This window comes from Saccopteryx leptura, chromosome 6, assembly GCF_036850995.1.
Source record: "Saccopteryx leptura isolate mSacLep1 chromosome 6, mSacLep1_pri_phased_curated, whole genome shotgun sequence".
Classification (NCBI taxonomy): Eukaryota; Metazoa; Chordata; class Mammalia; order Chiroptera; family Emballonuridae; genus Saccopteryx; species Saccopteryx leptura.
This window is the reverse complement of record NC_089508.1, coordinates 92,483,921-92,497,043: the sequence shown is the minus strand read 5'-3', so window position 1 is coordinate 92,497,043 and position 13,123 is coordinate 92,483,921. Positions and strand designations below refer to the sequence as shown.

General features: G+C 55.5%; 2 protein-coding genes across 8 annotated transcripts in view; both read left to right on the top strand.

Annotated features, from left to right (window-relative positions):
* The window catches only part of ACIN1 (apoptotic chromatin condensation inducer 1), a 42,867-nt gene extending 41,228 nt beyond the window's left edge, over positions 1–1,639 (top strand). For all 7 annotated transcript variants that reach the window (XM_066343840.1, XM_066343842.1, XM_066343839.1 and 4 more), the window contains one exon: positions 709–1,639. In XM_066343840.1, the coding sequence (XP_066199937.1) occupies positions 709–1,035 (327 nt within the window). In that variant the 3' untranslated portion in view covers positions 1,036–1,639. The remainder of the gene's footprint in view (positions 1–708) is intronic.
* Positions 1,640–2,491: 852 nt separating this feature from the next.
* Positions 2,492–12,708, top strand: CDH24 (cadherin 24). The gene is made up of 13 exons (XM_066341338.1): positions 2,492–2,612; positions 4,188–4,492; positions 4,678–4,972; positions 5,160–5,279; positions 5,352–5,519; positions 5,692–5,879; positions 6,272–6,525; positions 7,658–7,794; positions 10,113–10,234; positions 10,313–10,424; positions 10,667–10,915; positions 11,447–12,422; positions 12,510–12,708. The coding sequence occupies exons 2-12, from the start codon at positions 4,292–4,294 to the stop codon at positions 11,935–11,937; spliced, it is 2,337 nt and encodes a 778-aa protein (XP_066197435.1). The 5' UTR covers positions 2,492–2,612; positions 4,188–4,291; the 3' UTR covers positions 11,938–12,422; positions 12,510–12,708.
* The last annotated feature ends 415 nt before the right edge of the window (positions 12,709–13,123 follow it).

Below are 13,123 nucleotides of genomic sequence, written 5' to 3'. Positions count from 1 at the left end.
TGGCAACCCCATCTAGGGACGATGCTCTAGTCAATCAAGCTATTTTTAGCACCTGAAGCAAATGTGCTTGGACCAGCTGTGCTATATTTAGCACCCAGGGCCACGCTTGAACCAGTTGGTCCACTGGCTGCGGGAGGGGAAGCAGACAGTTACTTCTCCTCTGTGCCCTAACCAGGAATTGAACCCCGGATGTCCATATACCTGGCTGATGCTCTACCACTGAACAAACAAGCCAGAGCCGATACGTTGTTGTTGTTTTTTAATATTTAGGGGTTTTTACTTTTAAATTTGTTTCTTTGTAAAGGCTTTTTGGGAATTTTAGGCTAATGCTACTCGGCTAAAAAGATTTGCTTCTGACATGTAGGTAGCTAGGGAAATACCAGAGGCCAGGCATAGGTGGTGCCTGGCCTCCTGTTGTGGGTATAGAAGGTGAACACCTGGAGAGACTAGGGCTCTGAGACAAGGACAGATGTGATTGCTCTCTCCCTCTCTCTCTCTCTCTCTCTCTCTCACACACACACACACACTCTCTCTCTCTCTCTCTCTCTCTCTCTCTCTCTCTCTCTCTCTCTCTCTCTCTCCCTGCTTAATAGCAATGTCAACAATGACCCAAAGCTAGGAGTGCCAGGTCCAGGTGCAAATAGACAAAGCAGGGCTGATGTGAGCTGGGCTGAAATGCCTATTCCCTGCCTTTCCTGCTGGCTGCAGATTGTTCAGAAGGAGGCAGAGCGGGCTGAACGGGCCAAGGAGCGGGAGAAGCGGCGAAAGGAGCAAGAAGAAGAAGAGCAAAAGGAGCGGGAGAAGGAAGCAGAGCGGGAGCGGAACCGACAGCTGGAGCGAGAGAAGCGACGAGAGCACAGCCGAGAGAGGGACCGGGAGAGAGAGAGGGACAGGGAGCGCGACAGAGGGGATCGAGACAGGGATAGGGAAAGGGACCGGGAACGCGGCAGGGAGAGGGACCGCAGAGACACCAAGCGCCATAGCAGGAGCCGGAGTCGGAGCACACCTGTGCGGGACCGGGGTGGGCGCCGCTAGCCAGGAGAACACTGGGGAGAGCTGCAGGTATCAGCCACCCTGAGCTGGGGTGGGGGCTCAAGGCCACAGAAAGGATAGGTACAATCTCCACCACCCCAGGACCAGAGGTCTTTCATACCATTTGCCCAGTGCTGAAGTATGGCTGCCACCTGTCCCTACATACCAAATGGAGCAGCAGTCATCTTCCTTCCCTGCACCCCAGAACCAATCTCTTGGGATTTAGCTCTCTCCTCTCATTTCCCATTAAGTCTATGAGAGGGAAAAGCTAGGTTAGAGAGGGAGGCGTTTGGCCCAGAGGTGGGGAACAGGCAAGAGCCCCAACCTCTTTCATTTTTCCTCCATCCTGCTTACCACCACTTTGGGGTATCACACCCCTCTTGGGAACAGCTGGGGCCAGGACTGGGTCACCTATGAGCTGAATCAGCATCTCCTGAGTCCCAGGGCCCCTGCAGTTCCCAATCTCTTATCCTGCAGCCCTTGCCTCTTGCTCACTGGTTCCACTTTATATCCACCTTTTCCTTTTGTTCAATTTTTATTTTTATTTTTTTTTATTATTAAATGATGTGGTCTATGGAAAATAATAAAAAATCTGACTTAGTTTTAACTAATGTGTGAGTGGCTTTCCTTGGGCAGAGCTTAAGTGGGAGCCAGATGAAAAGGATAGCCGAGCTTGCAGCACAAGCTGCTGCATCCTGGACCAGGACTAACCCCCTCCTTCCCTTCTCCAACTACACCACAACTGTGGGTCTACCTCACCAGAGGGCAGTGGAGAAGGCCTGAGTCCCGGCTGAGGCCGTTCACCTGCTTTTCACCTTCAAGGTGCCGCCCACAGCTACCACGAGGGGGCGGCAGCCGCTCGCTCCGTAGGCGCCTGTAAATGTTGTAAATGAGCTAACCCGAAAGGTCCATCCCCTCACCTCCGTCCCTTCCCGCCGCTGTCGTGCCTTGGTCCCTGACCTGCTCCTTGGATCCTTACGACGTCCTCAAGTGCACCCCAGCTGGCGGCCTGCTGCCTTGCTCTGCACGGGTTTCACAAATACCGCCGCCTTGCGGCCAGGATTCATACCAGACCTCAAGGCCGGCTCACGAGCCGGGCCTCCGCAGTGGCTCCAAATTCCCCGTCTCGCCGCGTAGTCGCCCTTCGCCCCGCTGCGGGGAGCTTGCAGGCCTCTTGGCATTCCCGGGGCATTCTTCCCGCCAGCTCTGGGGACCTGGCCCGGACATCCGAATGCTCAGTGGACGCTGCGAGCCCGGCCCGGGAGAGACAATGAATCTGTATGCGCCCGACGGCCCGCCAGCGCCGCCCCCGCCCCGCCCCCGCCGCGCGGCCGGGCTGGCCGGGGAGGGTCGGAGGCTGGGCTCTCCTCCCGCGCGGCGCGGAGCCGCCTCGCTCCTCCGCAGGCGGAGCCTCCTTCCCCCGCCCCCTCGTCTCGCTCCCTTGTTCTCGCCGGGGCCGCTCAGACCTGCAGCGGAGCCGCGGCGCCCGCTTGGATCGTCTTAGGGCTGCGCCCCCGAGACCCGGCGACGGGGGCGGGCGGGGGTGCTTCCCACCGGGCTTGGCACCTCGGCACTGCCAGGTAAGGGCCCGCCCTGGTACCTGGGGTCGGGGGTCCGCGGAGGGGTAGCAGGGGCCCCGCAGCCTGCGGGTGTCTTCAGAGCGGTGCGCTCCGCGGCTAGGAGCCCACTGCCGGCTGCCGGCTCCCGCGCTCTACCTCTTTCCCTTCTCCCTTCACACCTCCTGCCCGCTTTTTCCCCATTTTCTTTTCCCTTGATGTCTCTTAACCCTACCTCTGTCTGCCTGTTTGCCGTCTCTGCCCCTTTCCTCGGTCTCCCCCACCCTTCTCTCTCCCTCGTGCCTTTTCCCCATCTCCACTTCTTTGCTTTTCTTCCTCTGCCTGTTCTCTCCTTCCCTGTCTTTCTCTTTTCCTTTTCCCGCTCTCCTTTCCTTCCCCTGTCCTTTCCTTCTCCTTCTCCTTCCCCTGTCCCTTCCCTCCTCTCCTTTTCCCTTCCCGCTATCCTGTTTTCCGCTCCGCTATTCCTTTCCTTCTCCTCGTCCCGCCCCCTCACTGGTCCCCAGCCTCTCTCCGGCTTCCCTCTTCCCTAGAGAGGGGAAGGACTGTCAGGTGTGTGTATCTGCTCTAGGGGAGGAGGGACGCAGCCACAGCTACCTGAGGGGGTCCCCCCCCCCGGAAGGAGAGAGAGGACGTAGCAATGGGAAGGAAGGGTCCTCTCTCTAGCTCCCTTCTCGCAGCCCCTCTAAGCCACCCCGTTTCCCAAAATGAAGTTCCCGCGGCTTGGTCTGACCGCTGCAGCTGAGGATTGCCCTGCCTGCCTATCACCCGAAGCCCCGAAGCCCCGAAGCCCCCTACTTCCCATTCCCCAGACTAATACCTATGTCTCCTGTCTGCCTTTCAGACACTAGGCAGCCTCCCTTTATCTCTCCTTCAGTCTCTCGCTGCCATTCTCTCTCTGTCTCTGCTGGACAGCCCCTGAGTCTTCGTTTCAGCCTCAATCACATTGTGTCTCTAGTTTGAGTCTGCCTCTGAGACTGCCTCCCTAGTCTCCTGGCCCTGCTCCCAACAATACCCCCTCTTCTTTCAGCTCTGGCCCCCTACTTTGCTTTATGAGCCCAATTTACCTTCAAGGATTTCAGCTGGCAGTGTGGGCTGGGGGCAGGTTTCTGGAGAGATGGGTTCCCGCAGAGGACGGACTTTCACAGGCTCTCAAGCCTGTCATAGGCTGCACTCCTTGTTATTTCAGCCCGACCTTAGACAACTCCATGGATCCCAACCCCAGGGTTGAAAGCCTTTTTCGGGTAGCCCCCATCTACTCCATCCCCTTGCAGCATGCCCAACCTGGGAGGACATGGGCCAGGTGGGGTTCCAAGCCTTCCCAGCATCCCCTCTCCTGTTTTCTTCCCCCCTTTTCTACTCTCAGTTGACTGGCTGGAGATTTATCTGTTTGCAGGGCTGGAGGTGAATACAGGCAGAGCTTGGGTGGAGAGAGGGATCAGACTCTCTGCTCTCTGTCTTCATCTGGGTTCTGGGCAGTGGGAGTCTGGTTGCTTAAAGATCGTCTCTTCAACATCTACCTCTGGCGAGGGGGTGGGATTAAAGGTTTCCTTGACGCTGAACAAGCTACCTGTCCTGCAGGTGTGGATCCATGGAGTAGTCCCAGCACATGTGCCTCTCTGCCCCAGCCAGCTCATGCCTCAGCTCCTGAGAGCAGTGAACAGAGCCCTGGCTGGAGCCCAAACATGTGGGGCCTAGTGAGGCTCCTGCTGGCCTGGCTGGGTGGCTGGGGCTGCATAGGATACCTGGCAGCCCCAGCCCGGGCCTGGGCAGGGTCCCGTAAGGGCCCAGGGCCAGCATTGCTGCGAACCCGAAGGAGCTGGGTGTGGAACCAGTTTTTTGTCATCGAAGAATATGCCGGTCCAGAACCTGTCCTCATTGGCAAGGTAAAAATCAAGCCCTCCTGTGGCAACCCTGACTCTCAAGCCCTACCCCGCAACTTCATCACTTCTGCAATGACCTTGGTCCCTCAGGACTGCCAACACTCCACCCGGTCCTACCTAGACTTAGACTCTTTAACCTTCTGTTCCTATGTGTGGAACCCGCTACCATTTTCCCCTGACCCCTACAGCTGCACTCGGATGTGGACCGGGGTGAGGGCCGTACCAAGTACCTGCTGACCGGGGAGGGGGCAGGCACCGTGTTTGTGATTGATGAGGCCACAGGCAATATTCATGTCACCAAGAGCCTGGACCGGGAGGAGAAGGCACAGTATGTGCTACTGGCCCAAGCCGTGGACCGAGCCTCCAACCGTCCCCTGGAGCCCCCATCAGAGTTCATCATCAAGGTGCAAGATATCAACGATAATCCCCCCATCTTTCCCCTTGGGCCCTACCATGCCACAGTGCCCGAGATGTCCAACGTGGGTGAGTACCCCAAGTCTGAAAACAGACCCCACCTCCTGGAGCACCCTCTCTTCTCCTTCCCCCATTGCTTTCTATCCCAGGACCCAATCCTTCAATTTAGCCCTGCACATGTCTGGGTTCCCCTCATCTGCTATTCTTCCCCTCCTGGCCCTGCCACTGCTGAGTGGGGTGCCGGGATCCCCCACAGGGACGTCAGTGATCCAGGTGACTGCTCATGACGCCGACGACCCCAGCTATGGGAACAGCGCCAAGCTGGTGTACACTGTGCTGGATGGACTGCCTTTCTTCTCTGTGGACCCCCAGACTGGTAAGGACAGAGCTCAGGAGTGTTGGGGCAGCCATGGGAACAGGCACCTCCTGACCCAGTGTCTCTCCTCAGGAGTTGTGCGCACTGCCATCCCCAACATGGACCGAGAGACACAGGAAGAATTCTTAGTGGTGATTCAGGCCAAGGACATGGGCGGCCACATGGGGGGGCTGTCGGGCAGTACTACAGTGACAGTCACCCTCAGCGATGTCAACGACAACCCCCCCAAGTTCCCTCAGAGTAAGAGGCCAGTGCTACTATCTGAGCCATTCTTTGACCACCAGTTCCACCCTCTAGATAAGCCTTCCTTCCCCACGCCTCCCCCGGCCAGCCCCCAGGAGAAGGAAGTGCTGGGGGAGGGAGGAGGCCTGGGTACCCCTCTAAGAACGTCTCCCCTCCATCCACCCCCAAGGCCTATACCAGTTCTCAGTGGTGGAAACAGCTGGGCCAGGCACCCTGGTGGGCCGGCTTCAGGCCCAGGACCCAGACCTGGGGGACAACGCCCTCATGGCATACAGCATCCTGGATGGGGAGGGTTCCGAGGCCTTCAGCATCAGCACAGACGCCCAGGGTCGAGATGGGCTCCTCACTGTCCGCAAGGTTAGCCTCCTCTTAGCTAATACTTGCAGATCCACTTATACCTGCCTCCTGCCCCCTGGGACACATTTTTAACTGATCTAGAACAGACTCAGCAATCTATGTTAGAGCTTAGAGATCACGGTCATCCCTTCATCTCCCAGAAAGGGGGAGTGAGTGGCTGGCTCAAGACTTCATATATGGAGTCTGTGACGGAGCTGGGGGTAGACCTAGAGTTATTCACTAAGTTTTCTGCTCCTCCCCTTGACCACCAAGGCCACTGCCCCTGTGGTGCGCCTCTTCTCTGAGGTGCCTGAGCACTGGATACTTGTAGGGGAAGGACTCCTCACCTCCCAGGAGGGTGAGCTCGACCTGGTTTCTGCATGTCTCAGTCACTCCACCTCCCCTCACCATAGCCCCTAGACTTTGAGAGCCGTCACTCCTACACCTTCCGTGTGGAGGCCACCAACACACTCATCGACCCAGCCTACCTTCGGCGAGGGCCCTTCAAGGATGTGGCCTCAGTGCGCATAGCTGTGCAGGATGCCCCAGAACCACCCGCCTTCACCCAGGCTGCCTACCACCTGGCGGTGCCCGAGAACAAGGCTCCTGGGACCCTGGTGGGCCAGGTCTCAGCCACTGACCTGGACTCCCCAGCCAGCCCGATCAGGTGAGTGGGGGAAGGTGCCCAGGCTAATCCCATAGAATGTGTCTCCTTTACCGTAAATCACACTTGCCTCTTGGCACAGGTCTTCCTGCCTATGGACCTGGGGCAGGTGAGGGCTGGAGGACTTTGCTTAACACTCTCCAACTCTCCATCCCTCAGGGTGGAAAATAGTGGTGCCTCCCAGGAGCAGTGTGAGCAGATGTAATCTCATCTGCTGAGTGAGATTGATTGGTCCTTGATTCCCCTCATTATGGTCACTTCCTCAGCATGCCACGCTTTACCCACTGGCTGACATTTAAGTCTCACAACTGCCCTATGAGGTAGGCGTTTTCATCACCAGTTTTTTAGAGGCTAGGTGCTGGGAGTTGAAGTAACTCACCCAACATCACCCAGTCAGGAAGTGACAGAGCTGAAATTCAAACCTTGACTGTCTACCTATAGAAGAGCTACTCTGACCTGACCTGTGGTGGCGCAGTGGATAAGGCATTGACCTGGAACACTGAGGTTGCGGTTTGAAGCCCCGGGCTTGCCTAGTCAAGGCACATATGAGAAGCAATTACTACGAATTGATGCTTCCTGCTCCTCTCCCTGTCTTTCTCTCTCTCTCTCCTCTCTCTAAAATCAACATATAAAATATTAAAAAAAAAAAAAAAAAAGAGCCACTCTCCCCACCCCATGGCCAGCATCTCTGTCACAACACTGAGAGAGGTGCTGGTGTCATTCCCATTTTGTAATAGAGGAAACAGAGGTGAAGTGATTTGCCCAAGGTCACACAGCTGGTCTGAGGCAGAGTAGGGCTAGAACGCAGGTTGCAGGGTCCCCAGAATAGAGCCCAGAGTCTGAAAGGCAGTGTCTCCTTCCTTCCACCTCTTTCTGTCTCACACCCCGACTCCACGAAAACTCAGTCCTCCTGAGTCTCAGAACAGGTATTTAATGTTGATGACTTCTTAGGGATATTTGTCTTTTAAGGGGACCCTCAGTGAATTATGCCTCTGGGTCTGTAGGGCAGAACCTGGAGCTTGGGCCCTCTCCACACATGAGCCAGGAAGCCTAGTAAGTGGAGAAGAAAGGAGGTGGAGGGGGGCAGCATGCGGTGGCCCTGCCGTCAGATCAGCCGTCTCCGCTGTCTTCCCAGGTACTCCATCCTCCCTCACTCAGATGCAGAGCGCTGCTTCTCCATCGAGCCCGAGGACGGCACCATCCGCACCGCTGTGTCCCTGGACCGCGAGGCTCATGTTTGGCACAACCTCACAGTGTTGGCCACAGAACTCGGTGAGGAGTCTGGGTCCCCTGGAGGCTCTAGAGAAGGTAGCAGTCTCCTGGCAGAAGGGCTGCCCTGAGCGTGGGGTTGGGGAGGGGAGGTTACTGCCATCAGACCGTCTCCAGTGTACTGGGTCCCCAGCCTGTATCATCACCATCAGGCAGGCCTACTGTCCTAGCTGGGTTGGGCTGGGCACAGTGGGTCTGCCAGACCATTCTCCTGACCTTAAATTCACTCCTATACCTGACTTTCCCTATTCCCGAAAATAGACCTAACCCTAAATAGCTGCCAACCTCTAACAATCCCAACCTGCCCTCTGGCAGACCCTGCCCTACCTGCCCTCTGCTTCAGGCTGAAGCCAGGGGCCAGGGAACATCTGGGGCCTCTTCTGGGGGGTGACTGGGGGCCCCAGCAGTCACTCCCTTGCAAGGAGCCCTCAAGGTAGGGGAGATGCTGGCCCCTCTCCTGTCCCTGTCAGTCACCGGGCACCAGCAGCATGGTTCAGCTGCCTCTCTCTGGGCAGCTCTGGCCCAAGGAGGCAGAGATACCCCTTCCCCTCTGTCAGTCTCCCTTTATCACCCCTGATCATGCCCCAGGGTGTCCTACATTTGCTGTGTCCTGTCTATAGGAGTTGTCGCTGTGTATGTAGATGTTTGTACATTTCAGTCAGGAGCTAATATATGTGTATGTGTAGATGTGTGGTGTGCACTTTGTATAATTCTGTGTGTGAAAAGTACATTTATATATACATACATACATTATATTTGTGAGTATATATGTCACAAATAGTATATATATGTGTGTATGTAGTTCAGTGTGTAGAATTAACATATTATGTATACGTGTAATTGAATGCATATAGTGATAAGTGTAAGTAGCTGGTTGTATCTATTGTTTTGTGTATGTCAGTGTGGACAGATAATAATTTATTACTTATTGTGTATCAGGCACTGGTCTAAGTACCAAATGGGGATTAATTTAATCACCACCACAAGTTTATGAGGGAGGTATGATTATTTACCCATTTTACATGACAAAACTCAAGCAAAGGGAAGTTAAATAACTTCCCAAGGTCACACACAGATGAAGTGTTGGGGCAGGCAGACCCACCCAGGCTGCAGAGTCTGAGCTATCTCCTTTACCATGCTGCTGTCATGTATGTGTATTAAATCGGACCTGTACAGGATTGTCTTTATGTCCATGCAGCTGTGTGTTATGTGGCAGTGTATGCGTGTCTGTCCATGAGTGTCCCTGTGTATATATCTGGTGTGTGTAGTGGCTGCCTGTGTATATGCAACCAGCTGTGTTTGTGTGTTTCCCCTCACTGTCTTCTCACTCTCTGCCAAATCCCGCTTTCCCTTGGGACCCCAATATCCACTCGCAGACCCTGGGCCCTTACTGCAGTAAAGGAGTGGACCCCAGCCCCATCCCGTCGCTGGAGCACTGAGTATTCCAAGCCTTTAGCCAGGCCATCCACTTTGCTGGGCTGCGGCCTTCGGGGCCAGCCGGCCCTCCCCTACCACAGGGAGAAAGTAATGAAACCAGTTTAGGAGAGGTAGGCACTTGGGTGGGAAGGGATACACATTTTCCATGCTCTCTTGAGTGCCACTTGTAGTGAGTGAGGAGCAAGGCAGGGTGATGGTGGAAGCCACCTGATGAAGGAATAGGAGAATAGGGGCTTGTATCTGTCAGGCCCATCTGGCTCTGCACCCTGTGCGTCTTGCAGCTCCTCCCTCCCTGAGGTCAACTCTAAGTATTACTCATGGCTGCACCACAGCCTTCTAGTCCTCTGATAGGGGGTGGTGTGTGTGTGTGCGTGTGTGAATGTGAGTGTGTCCTCCCAACAATGCTGTGCATGAAAATGCATTCTCTGAACCCTGGTGGGAGAGATACTGTATTCACTGTAGGTACTGAACATCCACTTCATGTATATTGCATTTATTTTGAATGCTGGATGTCCTTCTAATATATGGTATGAGTATGTTTGTGTATTTCATGGCAGTGGTTGAAATGTGACCTGTATGCACCTTCTGTCTATTCTTCATTAATGGTGTATGCGCTGTACATGTGGTTTATTGTTTATGTGTATCATGGGTGCTACATTCCTGTTGAATGTACGCTGTGTATTGCACATATCTTGGGCACTACATGAATATTGTATGCACTTGGTGGTGTTCCATTCATTTTTTACAATGTTCACTACTTGCAAATTGTATGCATATTTCATGTTGCATGTGCATGCAATGTGTGGCATGTGGCATTCATGCCCATGTGCCATGTGTGTTGTGTACGTATGTGGGGGGTGTATGTGTTCATGTTCTGGCTTCAGACAGCTCCGCACAGGCCTCCCGTGTACAAGTGGCCATCCAGACCTTGGATGAGAATGACAATGCTCCTCAACTGGCTGAGCCCTACGACACCTTTGTGTGTGATTCTGCAGCCCCTGGCCAGGTGAGCTGCTGAAACAGGGATTGGGACCTCAAGACCTCCAGCTGCTCACTTCATACAGGACTGCCCTCTTCCTCCCAGCTGATTCAGGTTATCCGGGCCCTGGACAGAGATGAAGCTGGCAACAGTAGCCGGGTCTCCCTTCAAGGTCCTCTGGGCCCCGATGCCAACTTCACTGTCCGGGACAACCGAGGTGAGTGGCCTCCTACAGCCATGCCCGTGCTTCCTCCCTCCTCTTCTCTTCCTCCACCACCCCCAGTCCAGCCTGCTTGAGCCCTGCCCAGCTCTCCTGGCTCTCCTCCTAACAGAAAGTAGATGAGGATTTATACATGTTTGCAGATTATAAACCTTCCCCCGGGAAGCTGTCTCCATGGGCCAGGTTGACCCTACTGTAAAGGTTCCAAGAGATGCCCTAACAGCTTCCCTTTTCCACAGATGGTTCTGCCAGCCTGCTGCTACCCTCTCGTCCTGCTCCACCCCGTCAAACCCCCTACCTGGTTCCCATAGAACTGTGGGACTGGGGGACCCCAGCACTGAGCAGCACAGCCACGGTGACTGTCAGCATGTGCCGCTGCCGACCTGATGGCTCTGTGGCATCCTGCCGGCCCGAGGCCCAACTCTCACCTGCTGGGCTCAGCACTGGGGCTCTGCTTGCCATTGTCACCTGTGTGGGCACCCTGCTTGGTGAGTCAGGCCACAGTGGGACATAGATGTACGATCCAGGCCTTTGGGGATGTGGAGAGGAATCAGGGCCCTAGACATAGGGAAATCCACCCTAAGGCTTACAGGAACCCTCGTGCCTTGATTGTCCCACTACCTGTGCGTCTAAGAGAAAAGCTTGGATGTGCTGATCCGTAGCCTTGACCTGCTGATCAATAATGACTAACAAGCCATAAAAACTGTTTATTAAGCCCCGACTCTGGGCCATGTGTGACACTGGGCACATCACTTTATGGTATTTCATTTCAACCTTTCCTCAACCCTGAGAGGTAAATGCTTTTCCTGTTTTCCATATAAGCAATCAATCTAAGGGTCAAGGAGGTTTGGTGAAGTTAGGGAACTTCCCATGCTCACACAGCAAGTAAGGGGTGAAGTCTGGATTCAAATGAAATTTGCCAGATGTCAAACCTAGGGCTTGCCACCCCCTAAACCACACTGCCTCCTCTGTCACCCAACATCTGCCCTGACCAGTGGCCTGTGTGACCTCTCCCCTAGCCCTGGTGGTCCTCTTTGTGGCCCTTCGGCACCAGAAACAGGAAGCACTGATGGTGCTGGAGGAGGAGGACGTCCGGGAAAACATCATCACCTATGATGATGAGGGTGGCGGAGAAGAGGACACGGAGGCCTTCGACATCAGTGCCCTTCAGAACCCCGACGGGGCGGCCCTAGCAGCCCCTGGCCCTCCCGCTCGCCGCGATGTGCTGCCCCGGTCCCGGGCCCCGCGCCAGCCCCGGCCCCCGGGGCCCGCGGATGTGGCGCAGCTCCTGGCACTGCGGCTCAGCGAGGCGGACGAGGACCCGAGCGTGCCGCCCTACGACTCGGTGCAAGTGTATGGCTACGAAGGCCGGGGCTCGTCCTGTGGCTCCCTTAGCTCCCTAGGCTCCGAGGCCGGCGCCCCCGGCCCCACGGAGCCGCTGGACGACTGGGGGCCGCTGTTCCGCACCCTGGCCGAGCTATACGGGGCCAAGGAGCCCCCGGCACCCTGAGAGCCAGGTGCCCTGCCGGCCATGGTGGGGTAGCCTGCGCAGGCCCTCTGAGTGAGCCCGCGGGGCCCAAGAAGGCAGCAGCAGCCCAGGGGCCCCAAGCTTCTTCTTGTCCCTGTGTCCCTCCTCTCAGCTTCCCCAGGGCAACCCTCTTACCTCCCGTCTCCTGAGTCTTTTGTGTCTCTCTCCTGGGATCTCTGTCTCTGTAGCTCTCTGTCTGGGTCCGGGTTGTATGGCTCCGACTCTGAATCTGTTCTGTCACTGTGATTCCACCTTTTCCGTGGCTGTTTTTGTCTCAGATTCTAAATCTCTCACACGTGCTCTCTGTCTTCCTTGCGCCCACACACATGCTCTGTGTCTGTCTTCTGCCCATTTCTCTCTGGGTCCCTGTGACTGGATTTTTGGTTTACTTCCGTTGTCCATCCCAAAAGCAAGAGAAACTTCCAGCCACTGCTGCCCACCCTCCTGCAGGAGATGTTCTGCCCCAGGTGAGTGCTCCTAGATTTTGCAGAGCATGGTTGGCCCAAAGCCCTCCCGCACTCACTACTTATAACTGGACTCTCCTGTCTTTACAGATCTGCCCGCATGGTTCCATCCATCACTCATGGCCTCATCCTGGCTCTACTGGCCTCCACAGAAAGAGGGAGCCAGCCCACCTCCTAGGGGAGAGCTCCAGTTCCTCCCACTCTACTGCCCGCCCCCCCCCCCCTTGCTGCCTCCCTGGAGCTCTGTCCAGCTGATGGCAGCCCAGCTCTAGGCATTGTCTTGTGTGCTTCCCAGGCTCCGTGGGGAGGGGGGCGCAAGGAAAGGGGAGGCAGCTGGGGAAGGGGAAAGAAGGAGGAAGGGGAGGGGCCTCCATCTCTAATTTCATAATAAACAAACAATTTATTTTGTAAACCTGGAGCCCTGTTCTGTTTCTGCACTCAGATTTCTGTATGGCGTTTCACTATGCCAAAGGGCCAGAGGAAAGGCCTACACCTGTTCCCTCTGGCTCATTCTTTTTCTTTTAGTGTGGGGGCAGTCCACTTCAAGTCTCTCTAGATAGAGGAGGGTTTGGGTTGCCTCCATTCAGTGAGTAAGGAAACAATGGCTTGTACTTCACTCCCACCACCAGCTCTCTGGGTTCCCTGTTCTCGAACTGTCCAAGGAAATTAAGACATGGGGAATGACCAGAGGGGAGAATAGTAAG